This window comes from Asparagus officinalis, chromosome 5 (assembly GCF_001876935.1).
Source record: "Asparagus officinalis chromosome 5, Aspof.V1, whole genome shotgun sequence".
NCBI classification, from domain to species: Eukaryota; Viridiplantae; Streptophyta; class Magnoliopsida; order Asparagales; family Asparagaceae; genus Asparagus; species Asparagus officinalis.
In genome coordinates, this window is record NC_033798.1 from 104,768,961 (window position 1) to 104,794,971 (window position 26,011).

Genomic DNA, 26,011 nt, shown 5'->3' on the forward strand with positions numbered 1-26,011 from the left:
TACATGAAAAAAAAAAAAAAGAACGTCGCACAACAGATGACACCAATATCAGATGAGGAAAGGAGAATTTGTTCCAAATAGACTAAACAACCACATATTAATACAATAACTATTTGGAAAAGAATGAAGCTCCATAGAAAACCAGCTGCATAATATATACAATAAATTTTCACCATCCATATAAAATATACAGGAGCATGACCTCAGCCCTCTTAATCAACTTACGTCTAAAAAGAATAATTAAACTTCATAAACTTACTTTTTGCTAGCAAAATACAGTAACATCAAGTGACACAGTAGTTGTGTCTAATTCAGTAGGAGCTCACACGAACCATGAACTTCCTTGCTTAAATATGTAATTCAATCTGATGATGAGTTCACGCAAGAATTACTCTCCGCTTATCATGAGAGATTGATGAGGTACCCTCTTTATATCAATGATAGTTGAGTACTCATTAATTGCCTGTTTCCATGGCTCGCCATCCATTTGCATATAAGCCTTTTTCCACCGCCCACCTCTGATCTCCAACCTAATTGCAGCCGCCTGAGAAAGAGACATCAGAAGCCAAAATATGGAACATGAGTAAAGTTAGATCATGTCAAGGGCTAATGTTAGGCGAAACTTAATAGCCCAAAACAACTTCCAACCGATAAAAACTACTACCATCATAGAACTTATGCCAACATGTACATACTAAACATATTCACATGCATATTAATGTTGTTTATTTGTTAGAAAAGGAAGCTATTAGATTTTTACAACTGACAACTAAAAAGGATTAGTGTTTTTATGTTATAGGACAGTAAATATTAGAACTCTAGTAATCCAGGCTGTTTCCATATCAGGTCTGAGCTCAAATTAAACCCAACTATTTCTTAAATCATAATTTGAATTGACATAGACAAGCTCAGTTATCTCTTGAAAACCTCACCCGCCTAACCAAAATCTTTGTACAATTCATTAGATCCTAAAGTCAATCACACATGCAGCATCCATAATTCAATCTACTTGAGATCACAAACTACTAGGAAGAGTAATATTTTATAAAACAAAAGGGTCATGCACATCATAATTACAGCAAAAAAAATCAACAGAGTATTGAAAAGGATATGGCAGACACTGAGAAACATATCCTGTTAGATAAGACGGTATAAAATAAAACATTTTATTATTGTTAGGGACTGTTCAAACTATCAATAGGAATATGCTGATCCCATCAAACTCCTGAATCCCTGACAACACAGTCTAAAATCCATGAAGGTATTAGGATCCAGACCGACACTAAGATAATTGATGTACCTACATAAAGATAATTGTCTTACCTGAGCAATGTGCTTGGCATCAATGAGTTCAACCATAACAAATGAGGCATGCCACCCATGCTTCAGACCAAAAATTTCAAGCAGACCATCATCGGCATGGGCCTCAACAAAGCCTCTCTGAGAAAAAAGAAAGAAGAAGTGACTATACACAACCCAAAAGAGGTAAAAAGAAAATAATTATATCAAAAACTAAAGCAGATATTGATGAAACTGGTCACACATTAAGATATAATGCGCATTGATGGCCGAAACTCTGCCATCACTAAACGTCATTAATATAAAAAAGAAGGGACAAAGAAAAGAAAACAATACTTCTAATATTAGTCATAGTTTGGCTAGATTTCTTTTTTGTTTATTATCTTCCACCATAAATTCAAATAAACTTTGAAGGTACGTGGGTAAGAAACATTAAGGAAATAATCATATAAACAGGTATCAGTTAAAAAGAGAAGGAACAAAAAGATATGTACACACCTTTTCAAGATATTCAGGCTTGGGATGACCCCATGGATTCCTCCCACTACCATAGTTGTGAAGATTTAATGCTACTATTGACCTAACACTGCAAAGAAAAATAATGAAGAAACATTTTAACAATCATGTTATGAGAGAGAGAGAATAGCTCTAGGAATGATGCATTACTCAGAAGTTAGAACACCTGATATCCCAAAACAAAAAAAACAAAAAAACAAAAAAAAAATGAAGGAGAAGAAGTTAGTAACACCTTACATAGCTAGCAATTTTAAAATGTTAGAATACAAAATTATATCCTTCAAAACCCTCACCACAACTTCGGATTTTTGGTGCAGGGGCAAGGTCTTTAACATGGTAACATAGCAACCTGAGTCCCATTGACAAAGGAATTAATACTGATTTTTAAAAAAAGAAGGTTTATTTACATATATATATATTTACCCATTAAATCATGGGTATTTGCAAAAACACCCTCCAAATCTCATTATTTGCAAAACTACCCTTAATCATCAATTTTGAAAAAAAAATTACCCTCAAAACAATTAATCAACTTTGATAAGCTAATTTGTAATCGCAATGTAAAAATTATCAACAAAATAGTCAATTTTTTAGCACCAATTTGATGCTTTGTTAATTTTAGGAGTATTTTTTCATACAGCTGATGATTTGAGGGTTAGTTTTTGCAAATACTAAGATTTGGAGGGTATTTTTGCAAATACCCATGATTTAAGGGGTATATATACAAATAACTCAATAAATGATGTTACTGCATGAGTCTTTTTTTTTACCATGAAAGAGCCTTCAACACGTAGGGTATTTTAGAATACAAAATTATACCCCTCAACCATCAGCACAACTTTGGAGTTTTGGTGCAGCCGATGGGGTCTTTAAGAATGATGGCGGAAAGATGTAAAATACTAACCCAATTAAAAACATAACTTGTGATCTTCACAAGACCGATCATCAAACCACCATAATCATCAAACTCAATCCCATAACTCCAAATTTGGAGGGTTTTGCAGAAGGATGATTGGCAACTCTTAACCTTGTGTCAACCCTCAGAATGGTGGTGAAGTACCACAGAATGGCTGTTAGTAGGTACTAATACTAAATCCTTTTTGCTCATCATGCAATCAAGGAAGAATTCTTACAAATTCTTCTACCTATTAGTTTGTAGATGAAAGAAAAGGTGATAAGTTTTAGTAGTGTCATCTCTAAGGCATGGCAAAAAGCAAATAAAATTGAAAAATATTCCACCATAAAAAAATTTAAGGAATTTTTGTACATACTCTGAAGGGATTGGGATTTGCTCCCATTCTGAACAATTGACCTTTTTGATATGAAGTCGCAGAATATTTTTGAGTCCCCTGCATCAAAGTTCTAGAAATCAAATTTGAACAAACTAATGCACCGGCTAGCAGTCAGAAGTACAATTTCTTTTCACAAGCAATAGGACTGGCATGGAAAGGAAACAGAAGATATGATAAAATAAAAAGGATAATGATGTTCTAGTACAGATAAAAACAAGTACAAAATACCAGAAAACAAATACATTTTAGAAGATGTAACAGAGTATCTCCTGTAATTACCAGAATTGTAAAAGAAAACAGCAAATCATTGGACATTTCACGTTCCACAGAATGTCCTGAGTTGGCTGACATACATGGATCTAGTTGTATAAGAGTGAAACCTTTAGCCATTCCCAACTTTCTCCCAATCTTAATGACAGATAGGACATTAAGTCTATCATTGACAAGAAAGAGAAACTTTCTGGAGGAAAAATTTGGGAACCAACATCCTTATATTTGGAGATTTTTCCATTGCTCTACCAGCTACCGCCGCTGCTGCTTGTACTTCTACCGCTCTCTTCTTCTTTTATTGCATACCAGAGTAATTATAGCAGATATTCATTAGTTTAACTTTTTCCCTGATTTTCAATTATTTCCATAATTCTCTCCTTTTGATTGTTGGCCCTTTTCTCCACTTATTAGTTGTTTTCAAAAGGAATAATGCTTAAGTGGATAGGTCCTAAGCAGCAGGTCCCATAGTAGGTCCACCTAACATCTTTTAACACCGTTGAAGACATTGTTTTAGCAATCATGTATAAACAGAACGCAAGAAATTGCAAATACAGTGCCTAATGACAACCATCAAAAACCTGCCCTTATTATGGAATAAGGAGAGAAAACTTTGAACTTCTAGCAAGCCAATAAACAGCTTATCCGGGAGGGGGCGACTAACTCAAACCTGGGACTACCCTCGGGCAAGGTGTACAGAACCATCCTTGAGTGCAGCTATAAGAAGAATAAATCAACTGGCACAAGAAAAACTCGAATCAAGTCTCCATATGCTAAACAACAATAATAATGTTCCAAAAGCATTTGAAATCTAATAAAATCTGAGAAACATAAGCTAGAGAAGATAAAATTTGCGGATACAATCTCTTAAATATATTAAAATAAGGGAAAAATGTGTCCAGGCCCCAAAAGTAGAAAGTTCATGTGACCCGCCCCCTTGTATTCTGACACATGTGTATAAGCCCCAAATACACACTATATTTGTGTTAAGGCCCCCAAAATATCGGACCCTGAGAAAAGCCCAACAAAAGTTATAAATTTACCCTTTGATTTGATTGAGCTTGGTAACTGCGCCCATCCCTTTAACCTCATCCCATCTCTCTCTCTCTCTCTTCTCTCTCTCTCTCTCTCTCTCTCTCTCAACTTCTCCTTCTCTCTCACTTCCGTCATGGCCACTGAAAATAATCAGACCCTGGGGAGGTCGTGGAAGGCGAAGGCGAGGACGGTGGTCATGGAGTCGGAGGTCGGGAAGTCATCTTGGAAACAGCTCGTGAACGCGGGTTCAACGACAAACACGGAACATGGTCCAGTGGGACCGCGAGCTGACGGAGCCCAGAACTTTGGTCTGATGCATCGTTGTTCTCCCCTTTCTAAGTTACGGAATATCTTTACCCAAATCAATGTCTTAATCAAGATAGTGCTCTTGTTTTCTTGTAATTTATGAAGGGAATCGATATTGGGTTTTTGTAGTTTTTCTCTTTCATTTAATTGAAATGGGATCTCCTTGGATTCTTGAACAGCGGTTTGGGTTTTCCTTTAATGTTTTTTTCTTGTGTGATTTGGTAATTGACAGTTCTATATAAGAGATTAACAGCAGAAATTTTCAAAAGCTCACATTGAATCTTCAGGCATATCGACATTTAGCTAAAAATTAAAGACAATGTGATTAAAAGTCGACTAAAGAATCTAAGAACCTATGAATTTGAAAGGGAGGACAAGGAAAATTAGAACTATGAATGTTAGTTCTAAGGGCTGTCATGTTAGTTCTAAAGGCTAAAATGTTAGTTCTAATGGCTGAACTGTTAGTTCTAAAGGCTGGACTGTTAGTTCTGAGGACTGGACTGTTAGTTCTACCAGCTTTCATGTTAGTTCTGTCATCTCTTACGTTAGTTCTACCCGTTTTCATGGTAGTTTTGTTATCTCCTACGTTAGTTCTGTTCGCTGCCATGTTAGTTCTGTTCGTTCTACATTCTTTATGAGAACATTATAAACAACAATATCAGGATGAACACCATTGTTAAGCATCATTTTATAAAGTTTAAACCCAACAATTAGATTGCCATGCTTGCACAAGCAATCGATCAAACTACAGTATGCTACGGCATCTGGCATAAATCCCCTCTTTAGTATTTGAAAGAAAATTATTGCTGCTTCCTTCAACATTCCTTGCACAGCCATTCCCTTGAGAAGGATGGTGAAAGTAACTACATCAGGTATGAGCTTGTGTACTCCCAATTGTCTATAGATTTTATGTTGGTGAAAATAAGTACATGAATTAGAACTCGAACTAACATGAAGTGAGTTACAATCAACATAAAATGAGTTAGAACTAACAAAGAGCACAAGAGCCTAAAACTAACATGAATTAGAATTAGAACAAACATGTAGTGGGTTAGAACTAGCATGAATTAGAACTAGAACTAATATGCAGTGGGTTAGACAAAGAACGAGTTAGAACTAACATGAATTAGAACTAGAACTAACATGAAGTAAGTTAGAACTAACAAAGAGCAAGTTAGAACTAACAAAGAGCAAGTTAGAACTAACATTAAGTGAGTTAGAACTAACAAAGAACAAGTTAGAACTAACAAAGAGCAAATTAGAACTAACATGAAGTGAGTTAGAACTAACAAAGAATAAGTTAGAACTAACTTTAAGTGAGTTAGAACTAACAAAGAGCAAGTTAGAACCAACATAAAATTAGTTAGAACTAACAAGAGCCCAAGAGCCCCAAGGCCCAAGGCCCAATCAAAGACTTTTAAATATATATTGTAGGTGTAGGGGTTTGAACTCTTGACCTCCTCTCCAAATTACCAAGCTTTACCACTAGACCAAGTAGTCAAAGTATTAATGTTAGTTCCACTTAAAGTTAGCTCTTACTTGTCATTAGAACCAACATAAAATTAGTTAGAACTAATAAAGAGCCCCAAGGTCCAAGGCCCAATCAAAGACTTTTAAATATATATTGTATGTGTAGGGGTTTGAACTCTTGACCTCCTCTCCAAATTACCAAGCTTTACCACTAGACCAAGTAGCCAAAGTATTAATGTTAGTTCCACTTTTAAAGTTAGCTCTTACTTGCCATTAGAACTAAAATGAAATAAGTTAGAACTAACTTAAAATAAGTTAGAACTAACATGAGTTAGCTCATGATAGAATTTAAAAAATGACATAAATAACTAGAGTTAGCTCATGTTTGTTCTATCGCAACTCGTTCTAATTTTTACCAGCTCATGTTAGTTCTAATTTTTACCAGCTCGTGTTAGTTCTAATTTATTTAATGTGTTAGTTCTAGCGTAAATGTTGGGTCTAAACGTCATGTTAGTTCCAATTTATGCCATGTTAGTTCTAGCTTCTCCAGTGCTAGTTCTAACAGATATCGTGTTAGTTCTATAAATAGAACTATAACGTGGTATAAATAGAACTAACTTGGTATAAATTAGAACTAACTTGTTATAAAATAGAACTAACTTTGTATAAATTAGAACTAATGTGGTTAGTTCTAATTTATTTGGTATCGTGTTAGTTCTAATTTATTTAATGCGTTAGTTCTAGCGTAAGTATTGGGTCTAAACGCGATGTTAGTTCTAATTTATGCCGTGTTAGTTCTACCTTCTCTAGTGTTAGTTCTAACAGATATCGTGTTAGTTGTAATTTATTTAAGTTGTTAGTTCTACATAATTGGTTGGTCTAAACGTCATGTTAGTTCTATTTAATGATGTGTTAGTTCTAGCTTCTCCAGTGTTAGTTCTAACTGGTATCGTGTTAGTTCTAATTTATTTAAGTCGTTAGTTCTAGCGTAATTGTTAGGTCTAAACGCCATGTTAGTTCTACTTGATGATGTGTTAGTTCTAGCTTCTCTAGTATCAATTCTAACAGGTATCGTGTCAGTTCTAACAGGAGCTCAACTAGAACTAATATAGACATTAGAACTAACGCTTATATTAGAACCAACACTAGCTGGAAGTAGAACTAACATGAAATCAGCTAGAACTAACACGAGAATCACCAGAATTAACATGAGCTCAACTAGAACTAACATAACCACTATAACATGGTATAAACATATTAGTTCTACTTAAAGTTAGCTCTAACATGAATTAAAACTAAGTTAGAACTAATATAAAATAAGGTTTACCACTAGACCAAATAGCCTAAAGTATTTATATTAGTTCTACTTAACATTAGCTCTAACATGAAATAGAACTAAGTTAGAACTAACATAAAATAAGTTAGAATTAACATTATATAACTTAGAACTAACATTAAATAACTTAGAACTAACATGAGTTATTGCTCATGATAGAGTTCAAAAAAGGGCGGGAAATTTTCCTCTATTTTTTTTCATCAGATCGCATTAATGGGCGTGATTTTCCATGTATTTTGTGGACCAGACGTTTGGGGAAGATAAGTGGAGGGGTAATTTCGAGTTTTTTTCAAAATACAATCTCTTTTTTTATACTGCTGACGTGGAGGGGCCTTGAAATATTAAATGGTACTTTTTAGGACTGAATTACATGGGCCAAAATACAAGGAAGCGGGTCACATGAACTTTCTCATTTTGGGGCATGGACACATTTTTCCCTTAAAATAATTCAAGCTAAGTAAAAGGTCCTTGAATAACTAGAAAAAAATGCAAACAACCTAAAGACAAAAATCAAAGATTAAATTGTAAGTGATAATAAAGGAATCTGCATGAAAAAGGCATGATCAATAGTTTGATGCTATGTAGCACGGACACGGATCCGACACGGCCATCCGACACGCCGACACGAGGCAAATCCTAAAAAATACATAGGATACGTGTGTTCGACACGTGTGTCCGACACGGACACGACACGGCTTCATGTTATGTGTGTCCGTGCTTCATAGGTTTGATGTAGTAAATTACCATAACATTATAGCCCACCCTGCACTAGATCTCTAAGTCATAGATACCAAAAAATCAGAGAATAACAAATGAAACAAGGCAATAACTTGGAAGAAGCCTAGCATAACCAACATAAAGAAAAGAGAAGCTCTAGCACAAAGGAGTATGAAGAAGAGATCAACAAACTAATCAACATCCGCTATGTTCTTTGATGAGATCAACAAACTAATCAACATCCACTATGTTCTTCCTCACAGCGTCACTAGACTGTTTATTTATCCAAAATGTTGTATGGAAAGTATAGGCCAATGAAACATAGACGAAAGGCACTGGTTCTAGAAAATTATCAAAAATAACTTTTATAGAGAAGCAAAAGTCCGTACAAGAAACTAAAACCATTTGAAGATTATAAAGAGTGTGTGTGTGTATGATGAATTGATAATACATATTTATATATTTTTGATAAAAGATAATACATATTTATATTTGTAGTAAGGAAACTGGAAAAAAGAAATTTTTATATGGACAACATATCAGAATCAATCAGATCCAAACCTTATTAGAAACTGGTCCTTGAGCGAGGTAAGGCTTTGTGTTACGCAGATGGTGGAAGCCATAAGCAACTTGAGCATCCATTCCTACAACATACTGCATTATTTATGTGTACCAACTAAAAGAAGACTCACAAGCAAAGAACTTTAGTTATGAAATAATATATATAAAAAAGTCCAATGGCTACAACAAACTAAGTTAAATTTTAATCAGGCAGTAGCTTCTTTAAAAAAATAGACAAAAGTTAATATATAAATATAATAAACACTTGCGTAATAGTTCAAAAAATAAGTTAAGCTTCATTTGTTATAATCCCAAATCCCTTGTCAACATAAACTAGTAACTTTTAACACTTTGCAACAACAAAGACACGGGGAAGTGCAACTTCAAACCAAGATAGACAACAATCAACCACTTTGCATTTAAAAGAGAAGACAACATGACTATTTCCTCCAGATGAGACTGGTTAAAAATGACTATTTGTTCATTAATGCCTCCCAAGGTTGTAAGTCAATGTACGCTAGAACTATATTAACTGGAATTACAGCTCAACTTAATGTTTTAGAAAGTACTAGACGTTTCAGGGCACCGAACATAGTGGCTAAAGCCCAGTGGTAGGTATGCACTTTTTAGTACCGAGAGAAGGACTTTGTTGAAAGATTCAAAACCTTATTCTAGCCATGTTATCTGAATAAACCTGGACCAATTTCTGATCCGTTTCATTCTAACCTAACTTGTTCTCTTCACCTGTTGTTATGCTCAAGAGGGCAATAAACCCTTTTTGAAGTGGTGAGTCCACGTAAGCGGCCTATATTCGCCAAGGCGCTGTCAAGAACTAAGCAGGCAGCCTAAATATGACTTCTCCATTTCACTAGCCTTTTTTAAGAAAAATGAATGATCTTAGTGCAATTAAACTCATAAGGTATCATTAGTCTCAACTAGCGCTAGAGGGCATGTATGAGTCATAGACTGCATCGACAGAGCATGTATCAAAGTAATTTGCAGTTTACTACAGCACCAACTCCTTACCATGACTCAGGAGAAACAGATGCATATAAAGAAATACATGAAACGGGAGACTTCGACAAAACCATTAAAATTAAAAATTATGCACAAGAACAATGTCAGAGCCTGCACATACCTATGCTAAAGTAATTGTAGAAGACCCCTTCAAAGCATAAAACCTTTTCAGGAACAGTACCTTCTGTCACCACGTCCTGCAAGAATATTGATACTTTTTTAAACAATAAAAAAATAGTTGTTACACATGTGATGCAAAGCAGTTAGTATTGCAATGTTATAGCATACACATTGTGATAATATTATGATTTGCCAAATACCTATTCAAAAAGAACACCCACCAATATTATTATCTCATTGTGAGCTAAGAACTAAAAGAAAAGTCCTATCTTACCTGGGTACTTCTATGAAGCCATATCCGTACCACACACATAACCGTACCACACACATAACCGTACCCTCACCCAAACTTCTTGGACACTCTTTGAATATATACATACATAAATTCGAGTGTGTATTCAATTATATAATACATGTTATAACTGAAAACACTCGTCATACACTTATTTGACGTATATCCTACACTACACATCTAGGTCTTGAAAACCATTGGGCATGGTTCAAATTCACTTCAACCCATACCCAATTAAGAACTATGATTTTAAAGTGTAGTTTGGTATATAGTTCAAAATCAAGTTGTTGTCCAATTTATAATCTATATAGATAGAAACGTAAAAAAATTTGAGCAATTTTAATTCCCATAACATTTGATGAATATTGATTTCCTGTGAAGTATTAATTTTAATGCATATAAATAAACATATACATACATATATACAGTTGTGTCCCCAGGCCCTAACTTTCACAAATTTGTCATGTACCGTACCAGTATCCGCACCCGTTTCTATGCAGATTAGAGAGAAAAAGATACACATATGACATATGTAACAATTTCCAAGATAAACCATCTAAACAGCAAATCAGTTAAAATAGATAATAGCATGAAAGCTAAAAAAAGATGAAAAGCAGTTGCTTTCAAGGGGGAGAGTTTAAATGACTGACATATATAGTGTTGACATATTAGGATAGTTGAGGGGATTATTTGTAAGATGTGTTCGTAGGGGGCTTATATAAGCCCATGTTATCTCATTAATAAGATTAGGGTTTCTATTCACAATTTGGTATCAGAGCAAAACCCTAGCTGCCAAAACCCCACCCCCCCCCTTCGCCTTCCCCCCCCCCCTTCGCGGATCCCCCACTGCAATCCTCCTTCCGCCTTCCCCCCACCACCACCTGCAGACCCCCCCTCCCCAACGAACCCCCTGCAGACCCCCCCACACCTGCCTCACAACCAGCCCCCCACGACCCCCTGCTCACAACACCACGCCCCCACCTACAGACCCCCTTCCGCCTCCCCCCCAACACCTGCAGACCCCCCAAATCGTACCCCCTGCAGCCCCTGTTCACAACCGTACCCCTGCCAGCCCCCCCCACCCCTGCAACCCCCCCCGACCTCCTGCCGATCACCAACCCCCTCCCAAGATCAGCCCACCCCCCCACGATCAGCCCCCCTCAGACCCCGACCCCCCCCTTTTTTTGCTACGCCATGTCGGACCTAGAGTTTGGCATGGATTCCCTCGACTCAGTCCTCGAACTGATGACAAGAAGAGTATATATCTCACATCGATGAGATATATAACTGTTTTTTGTTCTTGTTTTCTCTGAGAAACGAGAATTTGTTTGCGATCCTACTCTTGTTGTGCAGCAGAGGTGCTGCCGAAATTTTTACTGCACACAACAAGGGTCGGAAGAGTAGGTGACCAGGTGTTGGGTCTGCAGCCTGTTCGATGGAGGAGATTATCAAGAAGTCGAACCCTGCGAAGGTGTCAACTTTGATGAAGCTAATGAAGTTGTCAGCTGGTGAGAGCGCGACAAAACCATCGAAGAAGTTGGAGCTTCCGACAATCGATCTAAAGCTGGATGGACCTAGTACGTACCTGAGCTGGTCACGACGGGTGAGATACACCCTTGTAGGGGGGAACCTGGAGGGTTATCTGACAGGAGAGGCGACAGAGCCGGATGAGGACTCGGAAGGACGAGATGAGTGGAAGTCCACTCACATGTTGGTGTATATCTGGCTCCTCAACTCATTGGTCCAGTCGATCGCCGCCACAGTTGATGGCATTGAGAAGATGAAGGACGTCTGAGAGAAGTTGAGGAGGACCTATGATGGAGTAGGGAATAACCTGCGGGTGTTCCAGATTAAGGGAGAAATCGACGCCACAGTCCAGGGAGATCGGACTGTACAGGAGTATGCCACAGAGCTGGAGCGTCTGTGGCTAGATTATGATCACTTCTCACCTCGGGCGAACTGTAAGGACCCGGAATGTAAAGAGCGGGAGGCCTTCCTACAGGAGAGGACTATGGTCTTCCTCAAGGGATTGACATCAGAGTTCGCTCAGCGAATTGCATTGCTGCTCGCTCATCCGAAGATTCCCACGCTTGAGGAGGCTGTCTCTGTTATGATCCAGGAGGAGACTCGTATTAGGCTGCAGGCGGGGACAGGTGGACTTCCTGTGGTGAAGTCAGCACTGGCAGCCTCTAGCAACACTGGATCTAGGGGAGAGACTCGACAGTGCTACAACTGCAATGCGGTGGGTCATCTAAGGTATGCTTGCACCAAGCCACCCAAGGACGGAGATTCGGGTGGACGTGGACAGTTCGGAGGTCGTGGTCGTGGTCGTGACCGTGGGGGTCGACGAGGTGGAAGAGCAGGGAACCGGGCAAATCTGATGGTAGCAGAGGAAGAAGAAACTCAGATGGTCTTTACTGAGGAGGATCATGCTCTCCTGGCGATACTCAGGAGGAAGCAGCAAGTAGCAGGGGATGGAGACTTGAGGAGTGGGACTGAGGAGGCATCCACTTCGTTTTTCGCCAGAGGCAACACTGCTACCTATGCTCATCCGACCAAAGGTACTGATGACATACATGCTCTTGCTTCTATGTCTCTCGACAGATCATCAGAATGGATAGTCGACTCCGGTGCATCTCGACATGTGATAGGTAATGCTAGTGAGTTCTCATCATATACTCACTTAGCATCGCCTGATAGTATTCAAACAGCTGATGGTACATTTCAGCCGGTGGTTGGTAAGGGTACAGTCGATTGTACTGGTTCTGTAACTTTGTCCAATGTTTTACATGCTCCTTCCTTTCTAGTCAATCTTTTGTCCATTAGTTCTATCATCCTCCAACTAAAATGTATTGTTTCTTTTGATATTCCTAATGTGATTTTTCAGGAGAAGGGGACAGGGCGGAGACTTGGGACTGGCACATAACGTAATGGACTGTGGTATCTGGATCGTGAAGGACTGGATTCAGCATTGGTGTCAGTCGTAGAGGAAGCAGGAGTAGGATCTAAAATGAGTGTTGAGAGTGAGTTAATGCTTCATCACCAGCGTTTGGGACACTCATCCTTTAGTGTTTTAAGTAGATTGTATCCTTCTTTATTTGAGAAAGCAAATAAACAGGAACTTGTGTGTGATGCATGTGAGTTTGGAAAGCTTACTAGAAGCTCTTATGTTAGTTCTGGTCATAGAAGTTCTTCATGCATTTGACTTGGTACATTCAGATGTTTGGGGGCCTTGTTCCACAAGTTCTATGAATGGATACAAGTATTTTGTTACATTTATTGATTGTTTCTCTCGTGTTACTTGGTTATACCTGATGAAGAATAAGAGTGAAGTGTTTGGGTGCTTCCAAAACTTTCATAAGAATGTTCAGACTCAATACAGAGCAGTGGTGAAGGTATTGAGGTCGGATAATGGGACAGAATATACCAACAGAGCGTTTGAAGAATATTTGTCAGCTCAGGGAATACATCACCAGACAACCTGTCCATACACACCAGCTCAGAATGGGGTAGCGGAAAGGAAAAACAGACATCTTTTAGAGGTTGCTAGAAGCATGATGATCTCTATGAATATCCCAGAAACATTATGGGGGCAAGCAGTATTAACTGTAGCAGCGCTAATCAACAGAATGCCCTCGAGAGTGCTGGATTGGAAGTCTCCGTGTGAGACATTGAAGAGAGAGAATGGTGGGATTCTTCCACTTAAAGTGTTTGATTGTGTGTGCTTTGTGAAGGATAACAGGCCATCTGTCGGGAAACTTACCCCTAAAGCTGTGAAGTGCATCTTTGTGGGATATTCTGCTACTCAGAAGGGATATGTTTGCTGAAGCCCAGTGGAGAAAAGGTTGTTTGTGAGCATGGATGTGCACTTTCGAGAACTCGAGCCATATTACACCCGGAAGGTAACTTCATCCGTTGGTAACTCGCCCAATACTAGAAGTATGAGGCGAGAAGAGGAGAATGGTGAGAGATCGATGAACAATGTGAAGAAATCTATTTCTGTATCGAGTCCTTGGGAGGGGGAATTGGTTGAGGAGGAGCAGGAGAATGAAGAAGAAAAGAAAAATGAGACAAGAGGTGTTAGGCCCACGGTTCAGGAGGAGCTATTAACCTATAGTAGGAAGGGAAAGCAAATTGCAGGAACAGTACCTATAGTGCCACTAGTGCTGTCAAGTCTCTTGCCAACGCCTGCCCCGACTCCTGAGACACCTACACCACCATCAGTTTTATCCCAAGGTGATAACATTCCTCTCCCTACTGATAACATTCCTCTCCCTACTTCTCCCACACCAATATCAGTACGGAGGACTACTCGTAGTAATGCGGAAAATCCTCCCGATAGATATGGTTAGGATCTTACCCAATTTGTATCATATTCTAACATCCACCCTGCACATGGGCCATTCATTGCATCATTGGACTTTGTTACTGTACCTAACAATTGACAGGTTGCTAAGAAGAACCCAAAGTGGAAAACGGCTATGCACGAGGAGCTAGGGGCTCTTGAGAAGAACCGCACTTGGGAGCTAGTAAAACTACCAGAAGGAAAGAGAGTAGTTGGATGTAAGTAGATCTTTACTGTGAAGCAGAATCCAGATGGACAAGTTGAACGCTACAAGGCTCGTCTGGTGGCAAAAGAGTATAGTCAGACATATGGCATCGATTATGATGAGACTTATGCACCGGTGGTAAAGATGAGCACTGTTCGGACCTTAATCTCTCTGGCAGTAAATGGTGGATGAAAGCTACACCAACTAGATATGAAGAATGCATTTCTTCATGAAGATCTAGTGGAGGAGGTATACATGGAGATACCACCAGGATTCGGTACAGATCAGACAGTGGAAAATGTTTGCAGATTGAAGAAGTCTCTCTATGGACTGAAGCAGTCTCCTCGTGCTTGGTTTGACAGATTCAGGAGGGCTATGATTGGTATGGGATACCAACAGATCAACGATGATCATACCGTGTTCTTTCGACGAAGTGGAGGCCACATTACCGTGCTGACGGTATATGTGGATGATATGATTATTACAGGAGATGATGAGAAGGAGATTGCCCAACTCAAAGTGAGACTGGGTAAGGAATTCGAGGTAAAAGATATTGGTTTGCTTCGATATTTTCTTGGGATAGAGATAACTCGAGGAGCTGAGGGGATTGTTCTCTCCCAAAGAAAGTATGCACTGGATCTTCTCAAAGAGACAGGGATGTTAGGGTGTAAACCTGTAACTACACCGATCGATCAGAAGTTCAAGCTGGGTGTTGAGGCTGGAGAGCCAGTTGATCGCGACAGATACCAGAGACTGGTGAGCAGGTTAATCTATTTGAGTCACACACGTCCCGATATCTCTTTTACAGTAAGCGTGGTAAGTCGCTACATGCATGATCCGAGGAATGATCATATGGACGCAGTGTACCAGATTCTTAGGTATTTAAAGAGTGCCCCCGGAAAAGGGCTGATATTCAGGAAGAATGAACATATAAGCATTGAGGGTTATTGTGACTCGGATTGGGCTAGCTGTACTGATGACAGGAGGTTCACCTCAGGATACTGTATCTTTATAGGAGGCAACTTGGTCTCGTGGAAGAGCAAGAAGCAGTCAGTGGTGGCGAGATCAACAGCTGAAGCAGAGTATAGAGCTATGGTCTTGAGAATCGCGGAATTGTTGTGGTTAAAGAGTATGCTGATGGAGCTGAAATTGGATCAAGGAGCAAAGATGAAGCTGTGGTGTGATAACAAGTCAGCCATCAGTATCGATAATAACCCAGTGCAGCATGATAGAACCAAACACATCGAGATCGATAGGTTCTTCATCAAAGAGAAGTTGGACAGTGGATTACTGGAGTTAAATCATGTTTTAACTAAAGACCAGGCAGCAGATTGTCTGACTAAGGGACTTAACTCAGTAGATATGATTAGAGGATGTGACAAGATGAGCTTAGTGGATATCTTTCGCCCATCTTGAGGAGGAGTGTTGACATATTAGGATAGTTGAGGGGGTTATTTGTAAGATGTGTTAGTAGGGGGCCTATATAAGCCCATGTTATCTCATTAATAAGATTAGGGTTTCTATTCACAATTTATAGTGTTCCTGAAACCAAAGGCAATTGTTTTAATGAAATAGTATAGATTGTGCAGGTAATAAAGTATTAAATTACCAAGATGAAACAATTCATTAGACCACATGCTAATTCAATGCATGGACATGAATCATGACAATCAAGCTACTTCCTATGTAATTCGTGAAAACACAACCATACTGGAGTTCTGGCAAGTATCAAAAGGGATAAACAACTAAGACCTTATTGTAGACAAGAACTAAGAGATAGTGTGATGTGAATACTTCATATTTGGTGCCCGGATAATTTAAATTATGAACATTAAACCAATGTATATTACTTTTTGGGTTTTATCCTAGAAACCACCTTTAAAATAGGGTCATTCTCCTTTGGTTGTTCATTTATACATAAACCACTTTTAAACGGTATTTTGTTTCAATCAACCACCTGGACTCACTTTTAAACCAAGTTTTTCAGTTTTGGTATAATAATTAGTGTCAAGTACCAAGTATATTAGAGAGATGATCCTTATCTGTAAAAAAAAAATTAACTGAAAAGTGGGTCCAAGTCATTGATTAAAACAAAAGTTCCTTTAAAGGTGATTTATGTATAAATTTGAAGATCAAATGTGGTTTCTATAGAATGACCCTATTCTTATAGGTGGTTTCTATAAGATTACAAGGTGGAATTCACCTATTTTGAAATGATGCTCTCATAATATCCAACATTGTCTTTCAAACTCTCCCATGCAGAAGTCCTTCGAGAGTGGAAAAGGCAAGAATCCTATTATGAGGAAAGAATACAAGACTACAAGGGCTCGAATTTCAGGTTGCATAGGTCGGTAAATGAGGCAATAATCCTACAAACAACAGCTCATCTAATGTATTACCACTCGGGGAAGTAGACTTGAAGCAATAGTTTCAACAGAAGGTCAATAAGACTTTAGAATTGTTGATCACGAACCAGGAATGAAGCAAAGACCTAGCATGAATTCAGAGCTAGAGACAAAGCAAGGAGATATATTATGACATAGTTTATGTGGATATATTGAGCACGAGGTAAAGGGTTGTTTTGCTTCCTAAATTAAAGGATTCAAGGCTTCAAGCACTGATCTAAAACTACTAAACTTGTTGAAACCTCTAGATACCGACTCCAATAAAGGTGAACTGACATTAAGACAAATACTAAGATTTCAAAACTTTATATCAATTTTTTGCAGCCTTTGACAAGTGACTATGACCCTTGTCGATGAACACTAAATTAACTTCACAGGCTGTCACAGAGAATCTCGGAATCTTCCTCTCAGCTCCTACAATCAAATATCTAAAGGGCCTAACTAGTCTTACTCCCCAGCTGCAATAACAGATTAATAGCCCTCCACCCGTAAGCATGGACTTTTTAGATCTTGGGCCATAAGTTATCCCAATTTAACATATCCAGACATGTGCAACCATTAACCAGTTAAATAATACCTGCATTAATTTGAACGTCTGCAGCTAATAAGCTTACCGAGAAATGTGGTGACATACATTACATGATTAAAAGATACTATACATTTTAGCTGAAAGAGAGTTTGCAACAACACGTGTCAGCATCTTCTAATGAAGCCATAATGTAAATTAACAAGGTAATGGGAATAATTATGAAAATATAGTGCAGAAGAATGAGTAGAAGGCTCAGTAGCAACCTCATTTAAAGTGCATTCTCCCATGTGCCTAAGAGAGTATGGTAGATCGACTTTTTCTCCTGCTGGCATCGAGACCAAGACATGCCAACTGCATGACGAAAATAAAATTTTCATAAGCACTGGATCTATGTTTGATATGCTTGAACAGAGGCTCAAAAGAAATCAGCACAAAATAGTAGTCCAACGCAGTTAAAAATGAACTGCTTAATCTGCAGATTGAGGAAAGAGACATATCACATTGCTTATAAAATGTTCGTCATCACCAAGGATAGTGATCCTTGGATTACAATTTAATATACTATTAGAGCGATTACAAGAAACTAAGAAAGCATAAAGTATGAGGTTGTCAAAGAAGTTAGAAAGGAGGTTATAGAAGATATATAGGATCAAGTTGTTAGAATCATTTGTTTCTAAGTATCTAGGAGATCTTGTTACTTGTGAGAAAAAGTAGTCTAGATACATTGAATCTGGAATGCATTGTGCTTATAAATAGCCTATTTGGTCTTCTCTTATTCATATTAATAAATCCTCCTCTTTGATTTCCACATGGTATTAGCGACTCCTATCAAATTCTTCTTCTCTATAACCTAACCCATCACTACGACCACCACCACCTTTTACTCCAGCTACTCCCACCTCCACCACCACCTCTTTGCCTTGCCACTGCCACCACACCATCTTCTCTCCTTTGCCAAAGACCCACGTAAAACCCCACAAACCCCTGTCACCCTTGCCATCACCACTGCCACAGCTCCCAGATGCTCCAAACAGTCCTCAAAAACTTCTCACCAGCAGCCCTGCAGTCCCTTCAGCCCTCAGCCCGCCTCTGACCTGCAGTCCCATCAGCCAGCCCCTAGCAGCCCTCAACTCCGCCCCACAGCCCTTCCTCTGCCATGCAGCCCCACGTATGACCTGAATCCAGCCCTCTCCAGCACTCTAGCAGCTCAAACCACATCAAACAGATCCCAACAAATCTCAAGAAACCTAAAACAGATCTCAAACTGACCTTAAATGGCCATAATACAATCTCAACACACTTCAAACACATCCAAAATACAACTCAACCCACTACATCCATCTTTGCTTCCAGATTTTCATTCATATCGACATGAGCACTACATTTGCCTTCGATCCCATTGACGACACAGATTGTCTCTCATGGGCATCATAATGATTTGCTAGATGTGGTAATTCTATCTCAACATCACGGATCTTATTTAGGTCTGCTCTTAAGTATTTTTATCGCTGGAGATCATCGCCTTTTTTTGTTCTTGTTTCCATGGAGACTTCTTCCTCTACTTCCACAACTTCTTACTCCTCTTCTACATCGACTGTGGCACCATCAAGTGCGACTTCCTCCTCTCGGGTTATGTTATTGATGAATAATATCAAGCCTACCAACAGCTACTATCTAAACCCTGTAGTAACTCAATTCAATTAGGTAATGCTTGTCATGTTTCACCTCATCAGTGATTAGTGGGTCATTGATTCAGGTGCTTCTGAACATATGTCTCATTTATCTCTTTCATCATTTTCTCCACTTGATAACTTTCATGTGCGTGTTGCTGATGGTTCACCTGTCCCTATTGAAGGGATAGGAAATATTACTCTCACGCCTGATCTTTCTCTCAAATCTGTAATACGGGTTAAACTACTTTTCCTAATAGTCTATTATCTATTCATGAAGTTTGTAAAGACTTAAATTATTCAGTGACATTCTTCCCTTCTCATTGTGTTTTTCAGGATACTGCGACAAGGAAAGTGATTGGAGCCGGCCGTGAACAACATGGCTTATATCTTTTGGATAGTCCATACTCGGCTTCTGCCCTTAGTTCTCGTACAGATCTTATATTGTGGCATTGACACATGGGACATCCTTGCGTGTGAGTCTACTTTTAAGTTCTCGTGTGAGTCGTGAGTTAAGTAAACATCATAGAACTTCCTTCCCCGAACGTGTCAATAAACGTAGTGAAGCTTTCTTCAATTTAATCCACTATTATGTCCGGGGGGCAGTAAGCTTTCCTTCTTTTAACAAATATTGCCACTTTGTTATATTTATTGATGATTTTATTGGATGACATGGATTTTTCTATTAAAAGATCATTCTGAATTGTTCAAAGTATGCACTGTGTTTTTTAATGAAATAAAAACTCAATTTGGTATTACTCTTAAACAATTGACAATGCTAAAGAATATATTTGTGAGTTTTAAAACTTTTTCTCCACATGGGATTATTTACCAGACTTCATGTGCTTACACTCCACAACAAAATAGAGTGGCAGAGTGCAAAAATCAACACCGGCTAAACACAGACAAATCTTTAATGTTTGAAATGAAAGTTCTAAAATTTTATTCGAGTTTTGATGTGCTCGCTGCTTGTTTTTTGATCAATCATATGCCAAGTCCTATACTTGACCATGCCTCCCCCTTTAGCCTTGTCTTTCCGCATCAAGAGGCATTTCCTATTCCACTACGTGTCTTTGGTTGTACATGCTTTGTTCAGGCTCTCGGATCCGGCAATGATAAATTAGATCCTAAGGACATCAAGTGTGTGTTTCTCGATTATTCAAGATTATCAAAAGGATACTTTTGCTATTCTCCCAATAGTACGAAAATGTTTACTTCAGTTGACGTGTCATTTGTTTGAAAATGAACCTTTTTTGAGTCAAAATTTCCTTATGATCAGACTTCCTTAGATTTATCGAGGGTCATTGCTGAGAGCTTAGATTTTCCACCAAAGAAACCACTGCAGGTTTATGTACGAAAACGAAAAGGTAACATCGACAGGACAATCAACGATATTTGTTCTACAGTTCTTTCAGACACATCACTTCCCTTGATTGGTAATATCTCTAACACAACTGATATTCTAATTGCTCTTCGTAAACCAAAACGCACTTGCACTCATCATCCTATTACAAAGTTTGTTTCCTCTCATAAACTGAAGGGATCCTTTCGCACTTTTACCTCCTCTTTGGATTCTATTTCTATACCTCAACATGTTCAATAAGCTTTCAAGCATCTTGGTTGGAAAGCAGCTGTGGAAGATGACATGCAAGCTCTAAAGCAAAATCATACCTGATAGTTAGTTAGTCTCCCACCGGGTAGTAAAATGGTTAGTTGTCATTGGGTATTCACTGTGAAGTACAATCCAGATCATACGATCAAGCATCTCAAAGCTCGCTTGGTAGTCAGCAGTATGGAGTTGATTATACCGAGATTTTTCACATGTCGCTAAGCTCACCTCAGTACGAGTACTCATCTCTATTGCACCCAGTCGATCATAGCCACTTCATTGACTGGATGTCAAGAATGCATTTCTTAACGGAAATCTGAGCAAATAGTATATATGCAGCAACTACCTGGTTTTGAGCAACAGGGGGAGAATCTGGCGTGTTCGCTCAAAAAGTCACTTTACGGGCTTAAGCAATCTCCTCGAGCCTGGTCTGAAAAGTTTGGAAAAGCTATCTGCTCTTATGACTTTTCTAAAAATAAGGCAAATCATTATATTTTCACCAAAAAGAGGAGCAGGGGCATTATGATTCTATTAGTATATATAGATGACATTATTATTACTGGCAATGACTCATAGGGTATTGCAGACATCAAGCGACAGCTATCACATGTTTTTCCTACAAAGAATCTTGGTCCACTTCGTTACTTTCTCAGTATTGAGTTGCCCGCACTAAGGATGATATCTTCCTTTCACACAGGAAATATGTCCTTGATATTCTTACTGAGACGAGAATGCTAAGATGTCGACCCAGTGACACGCCTACAGACCCTAATGTTAGGCTATCTACTTTCACAATTGATCCTCCATTTTTTTGATCCAGAGCAGTATCGGAGACTTGTTGGGAAACTAATATACTTGCCAATAACCAGATCGGACATTGCATATGCAGTCAACAAGGTCAGCCAATTCATGCATGCTCCTACCATCATTCATTAGGAAGCAGTTATCCGCATTCTACAATATCTCAAGAAAGCACTAGATCAAGGCCTTCTCTTCAAACCTGGCAATTTTTGAGCCTACAAGGATATTCAGATGCTAATTGGACAGGATCTGCTGATGATAGGAGATCCACTAGTGGATATTTTGTATTCTGTAGAGGAAATTTGATATCTTGGAAGAGCAAGAAACAATCAGTTGTTGCTCGTTCCAGTGCAGAGGTCAAGTACAGAGCTATTAGACACCTTGTTTCTGAGATCATATGGTTGTGGTCTCTTCTAAGAGATTTAGGCAATCATTTACCAACTCTCATTCCTCTCCATTGTGATAATCAGGTTGCCATATACATTACTGAGAATCCAATGTTCCACAAACGTACCAAACATATTGAAGTTGACTGTCATTTTGTCTGTGATGAATGGATGAAGAAGGTAATTTCTTTCTCTTATGTTCGGTTCGAAGCAATGAGTAACTTGCTGATATCCTCACAAGAGCATTGCCTCCAAAACTTTTTCACACATTTATGGGCAAGCTCGGCTTCTATAACATCTACGCTCCAGCTTGAAGAGGAGTGTCAAAGAAGTTAGAAAGGAGGTTATAGAAGATCTATAAGATCAAGTTGTTAGAATCATTTGTTTCCAAGTATCTAGGAGATCTTGTTAGTTGTGAGAAAAAGTAGTCTAGATACATTGAATCCGGAATGCATTGTACTTATAAATAGCCTCTTTGGGCTTCTCCTATCCATATCAATAAATCATCTTCTCTGATTTCCACAGAGATATTGAAACAGTTGCAACTACATCTATCGCTTAGTGGATGATGATGATAGTATGAACAAAAGCAGGTGTTAAGCAACAAGTATCTAAATATATTACGATAAATATCAGTCCTCAAACTAGTAAATACCACGTATCAACTACTTAGATAGTAGTATCATAAAAGACAAAGACAGGAGTTAGGGTGGTGACATAAAACAATGTACAAAGTAATAGTTGCTTCACACTTCATACTCCCAAATCTGACTGCCAATTAGTCAGAATGCTAAATTTATGGAATTGTAACGGTTATAAAGATAAGAATGAACTTGATAGGGATGGGTCAAACTTCAAACTAGAAGCAAGAAAATTAAGGAAAATGTCCACTATATGCAAGAAAATTAAGTCAAAAACTAACCAAGAGAGAACCATTTTAGACTTTAGTACTTAGATCCCAATGCAGATTTCAAACAAGCATTAGCAATCACAACTTACAATTTGTAACTAATAGACACCAACAAGTCCATACAATACCATTTTCAAACTGGATTTGGTTTATAACTCAGTCACAAATCAAACATCTAGAAATAGAAAATTCTCAAACCATGATTATCAAAAAGGACCATTTAGAGAAAAGTTTGGCATGGTGCGGGTTATTTTCCACAAATGATAAAGTCGCGATTGCCAATTTTAATTTAAAACTTTGTGATGAGATCTGAAATAATAACTAAGGTAGTTTCCCCTTCAGTTAACTTTGTCATCATTTGCTGATTTCTTTGGATACAAAGGTCTATGACCCACCACTAACAAAGGAGAAAAACCTTTTCCCTGCATCTAAATTTTGACAATTTTCTATGTCTTACACCAAATGTATATCACTAAGTGCCAGTGGTATCCTTTTCATTTATCAACCAAATCACGGGTAGTAGAACTTGTTACCCTGCATATGGAAACAGTTCTTCCTTAGTAGTACCACAATAAGACAGCCAAAGGTGGACAGTATGTCTAGACCAAAAAAAGGGACTTGTCAGCATTCCGCAACAATGCCAAAGTGAAATAAAATGCATAATCATGTCAGGGATCCAAAATGTAACTTGTATTGTCAGCGTCACTGGAGGTGGATTCCACAAAAGAAAAGTGGTTGAATGGAAAGTTGCTGCAAGGTACAGACAGAGATTTGCTTCTTGTTTATTGAAAAAAGAAGCATAGCTAAAACTGGGAATTCAATCGAAGTTGAATGTATTCAAGCTCTTCCTGTTTTTCACTTTTTGATAAAATGAGTAATTGTATGCATTGTTGATAGCCAGTAGCAAATTTTTAAGACGCAGTTGGCGTAAAGAATAATAATCTGCTCTAGCACAAAAGGAATTCACTGTGCACTTTGATAAGTCTTACCTGTCAAGACGGCAAATAGGACCACTACTTGCCTTTTGGAGAATTCGTTTCACAGCAGATCGCCATGCAAAAGGAAATGAACCACCCTACACAAGAGGAAATTGCTAGCCACTATCAACTTTGCAACTGCAGCAATCAAACCGAGGCAACTGCAAAGCTCCTTACCCAACCAAAACTCCTCGAAAGATCGTTGCCCGTGCCAAGTGGAATAATAGCAACTGGAGGAACTGGCTCTCTGCGCTCAAAAAGTTCTCCAAGACTCCCTAATACCCAACCTACAGTCCCATCACCACCGGCAACCTGCAAGGTAGAACCAAAAAGTTCTTTGAAAGTTAATTACAGCACACGCCAACAATTAAGGGCACAAGCATACTCAGAATTTCATAATATGAAAACGTCCACATAGATGATGAAAATGCATCATCTCTTAGCAACAGATAAAGAGAACACGATAAATTAGACTTCTATGCTGACATACCACAACCCTCAGCTTCTGACGAACGCTCTTTGCACAATCATCGCCAAGATCGGCCAACTGCTCCAAAACACCTAAGCCAAACTGAACAAACTGAGGAGGCTTCACACGTGAGAGATCAAAAACCTGCACCATTTATAAAATTTTTGTAGCTTCAGTACCAAACCACAAAAAATATACATTTTTCTGCATTGCTTCATTTGCTTGGACTCAGCTTGACTATTCTTGGTGCATAAAAAGAAGGCTCAAACTATTTAAATACACTGTTGATGATCCTAGTCCTTGAATGCCCTAGCTTCAAAAGAGCAAACCGAAGCTCACAGAGCTAAACACTTACAAACTTATAAGAGAGATCTAGCAATCTAGAGACAGAGAGAATCAAAATTACTAATCTTTATATACAAAATTTGCCACTTTCCTAATTCTTATATTCTCAAACACATCCAGACTCCAAAATCTACTGAAACCAAGTCCAAGAATCTCACAAAATAGAGTAACCACGAAATTCAATACCTGCTCCTCTCCCATGAGTTCCTGTAGCCTCTCCAGCAGAGCTTTCCCGTGCCTCCCTCCACTCTTCGAGTTCACGAACACTACGATCGGAGCCTCCGGCGACTCCTGGCCGAGCTCCTCCACGACCCCAGCCTTGCTCGCCGTCGCCGACGTCGTCTGCTCCATCACCGCCTCCTTCATCGCCCTCCTTAAGTACTCCGGTATCGTGATCCGCCGCCTCAGCTCCTCCTTGTCGATCTTAGCTCCGGCGATCACTCCGCACGCTCGCACCGAGTCCAAGATCGATGATCTCGCCGCCACCGTCCTCGCCGTCGATCCTTCCGTCGCCGGAGATGACTCCATCGATTTCAACGCTGTCGGTTTCTCGAAATGAATGGGAGTTTTAAGTCCAGCGAGGGGATTGGGGGGTTATTCTATTCTTTGCCTTTTCTTGTAGCTCGTGTACTGGTGATGCTTTTATTTATTGGGGGGATTTTTTTTAATTATTTATTTTGAAATTTGAAGTTTGGGAGGCAGGCGGCTGGCTGATTGAATATTGACTAGGAATTTGGATACAAAATACACAAAGCAGGGAAATAACGAGAGTGACACGGAACACGCAAAGTAGGCTGAGATCTAGAGTTGGAGGGATGTTCTTTTCCATTTTCACTGGCAGTGAGGCGAAAACAGCAAACAGCTTATGCGTAGGTGAAATAGGGGATGTGAAATTATTTATCCTTATCCATTACAATTTAAAGTAATGCTTTTAATATAAGGATTAACTAATTTTATTTTAGCGGTGGCGAAGGATTACGAATTTATTAGGAAATTGTGGTAATATGTTTACATATCTTATTAATATATATTAATTTTAACCCGCCCAAGAGACAAATTTACTAACCTCCTTTTAATTTTAAAAAATATTTCATGATCAATATTACCCTTCACCTTTTTGTCTATTACATTG

At 38.7% G+C, this 26,011-nt stretch overlaps 1 protein-coding gene and 1 long non-coding RNA gene across 2 annotated transcripts; one reads left to right on the plus strand and one right to left on the minus strand.

Moving 5' to 3' along the window:
* LOC109840488 (diacylglycerol kinase 3-like) lies at nucleotides 53–25,583 on the minus strand. Its single transcript, XM_020409161.1, is given in 12 exon segments — nucleotides 53–544; nucleotides 1,324–1,440; nucleotides 1,798–1,885; nucleotides 3,087–3,177; nucleotides 4,045–4,111; nucleotides 8,800–8,882; nucleotides 9,938–10,013; nucleotides 17,976–18,063; nucleotides 24,078–24,163; nucleotides 24,243–24,377; nucleotides 24,556–24,678; nucleotides 25,066–25,583. Coding segments are annotated over 12 exon segments (1,452 nt in total). The 5' UTR covers nucleotides 25,408–25,583; the 3' UTR covers nucleotides 53–388.
* Nucleotides 18,224–20,053, plus strand: LOC109840489. Its single transcript, XR_002246929.1, has 2 exons — nucleotides 18,224–19,162; nucleotides 19,719–20,053. It is a non-coding gene; the product is annotated as an uncharacterized LOC109840489 (long non-coding RNA).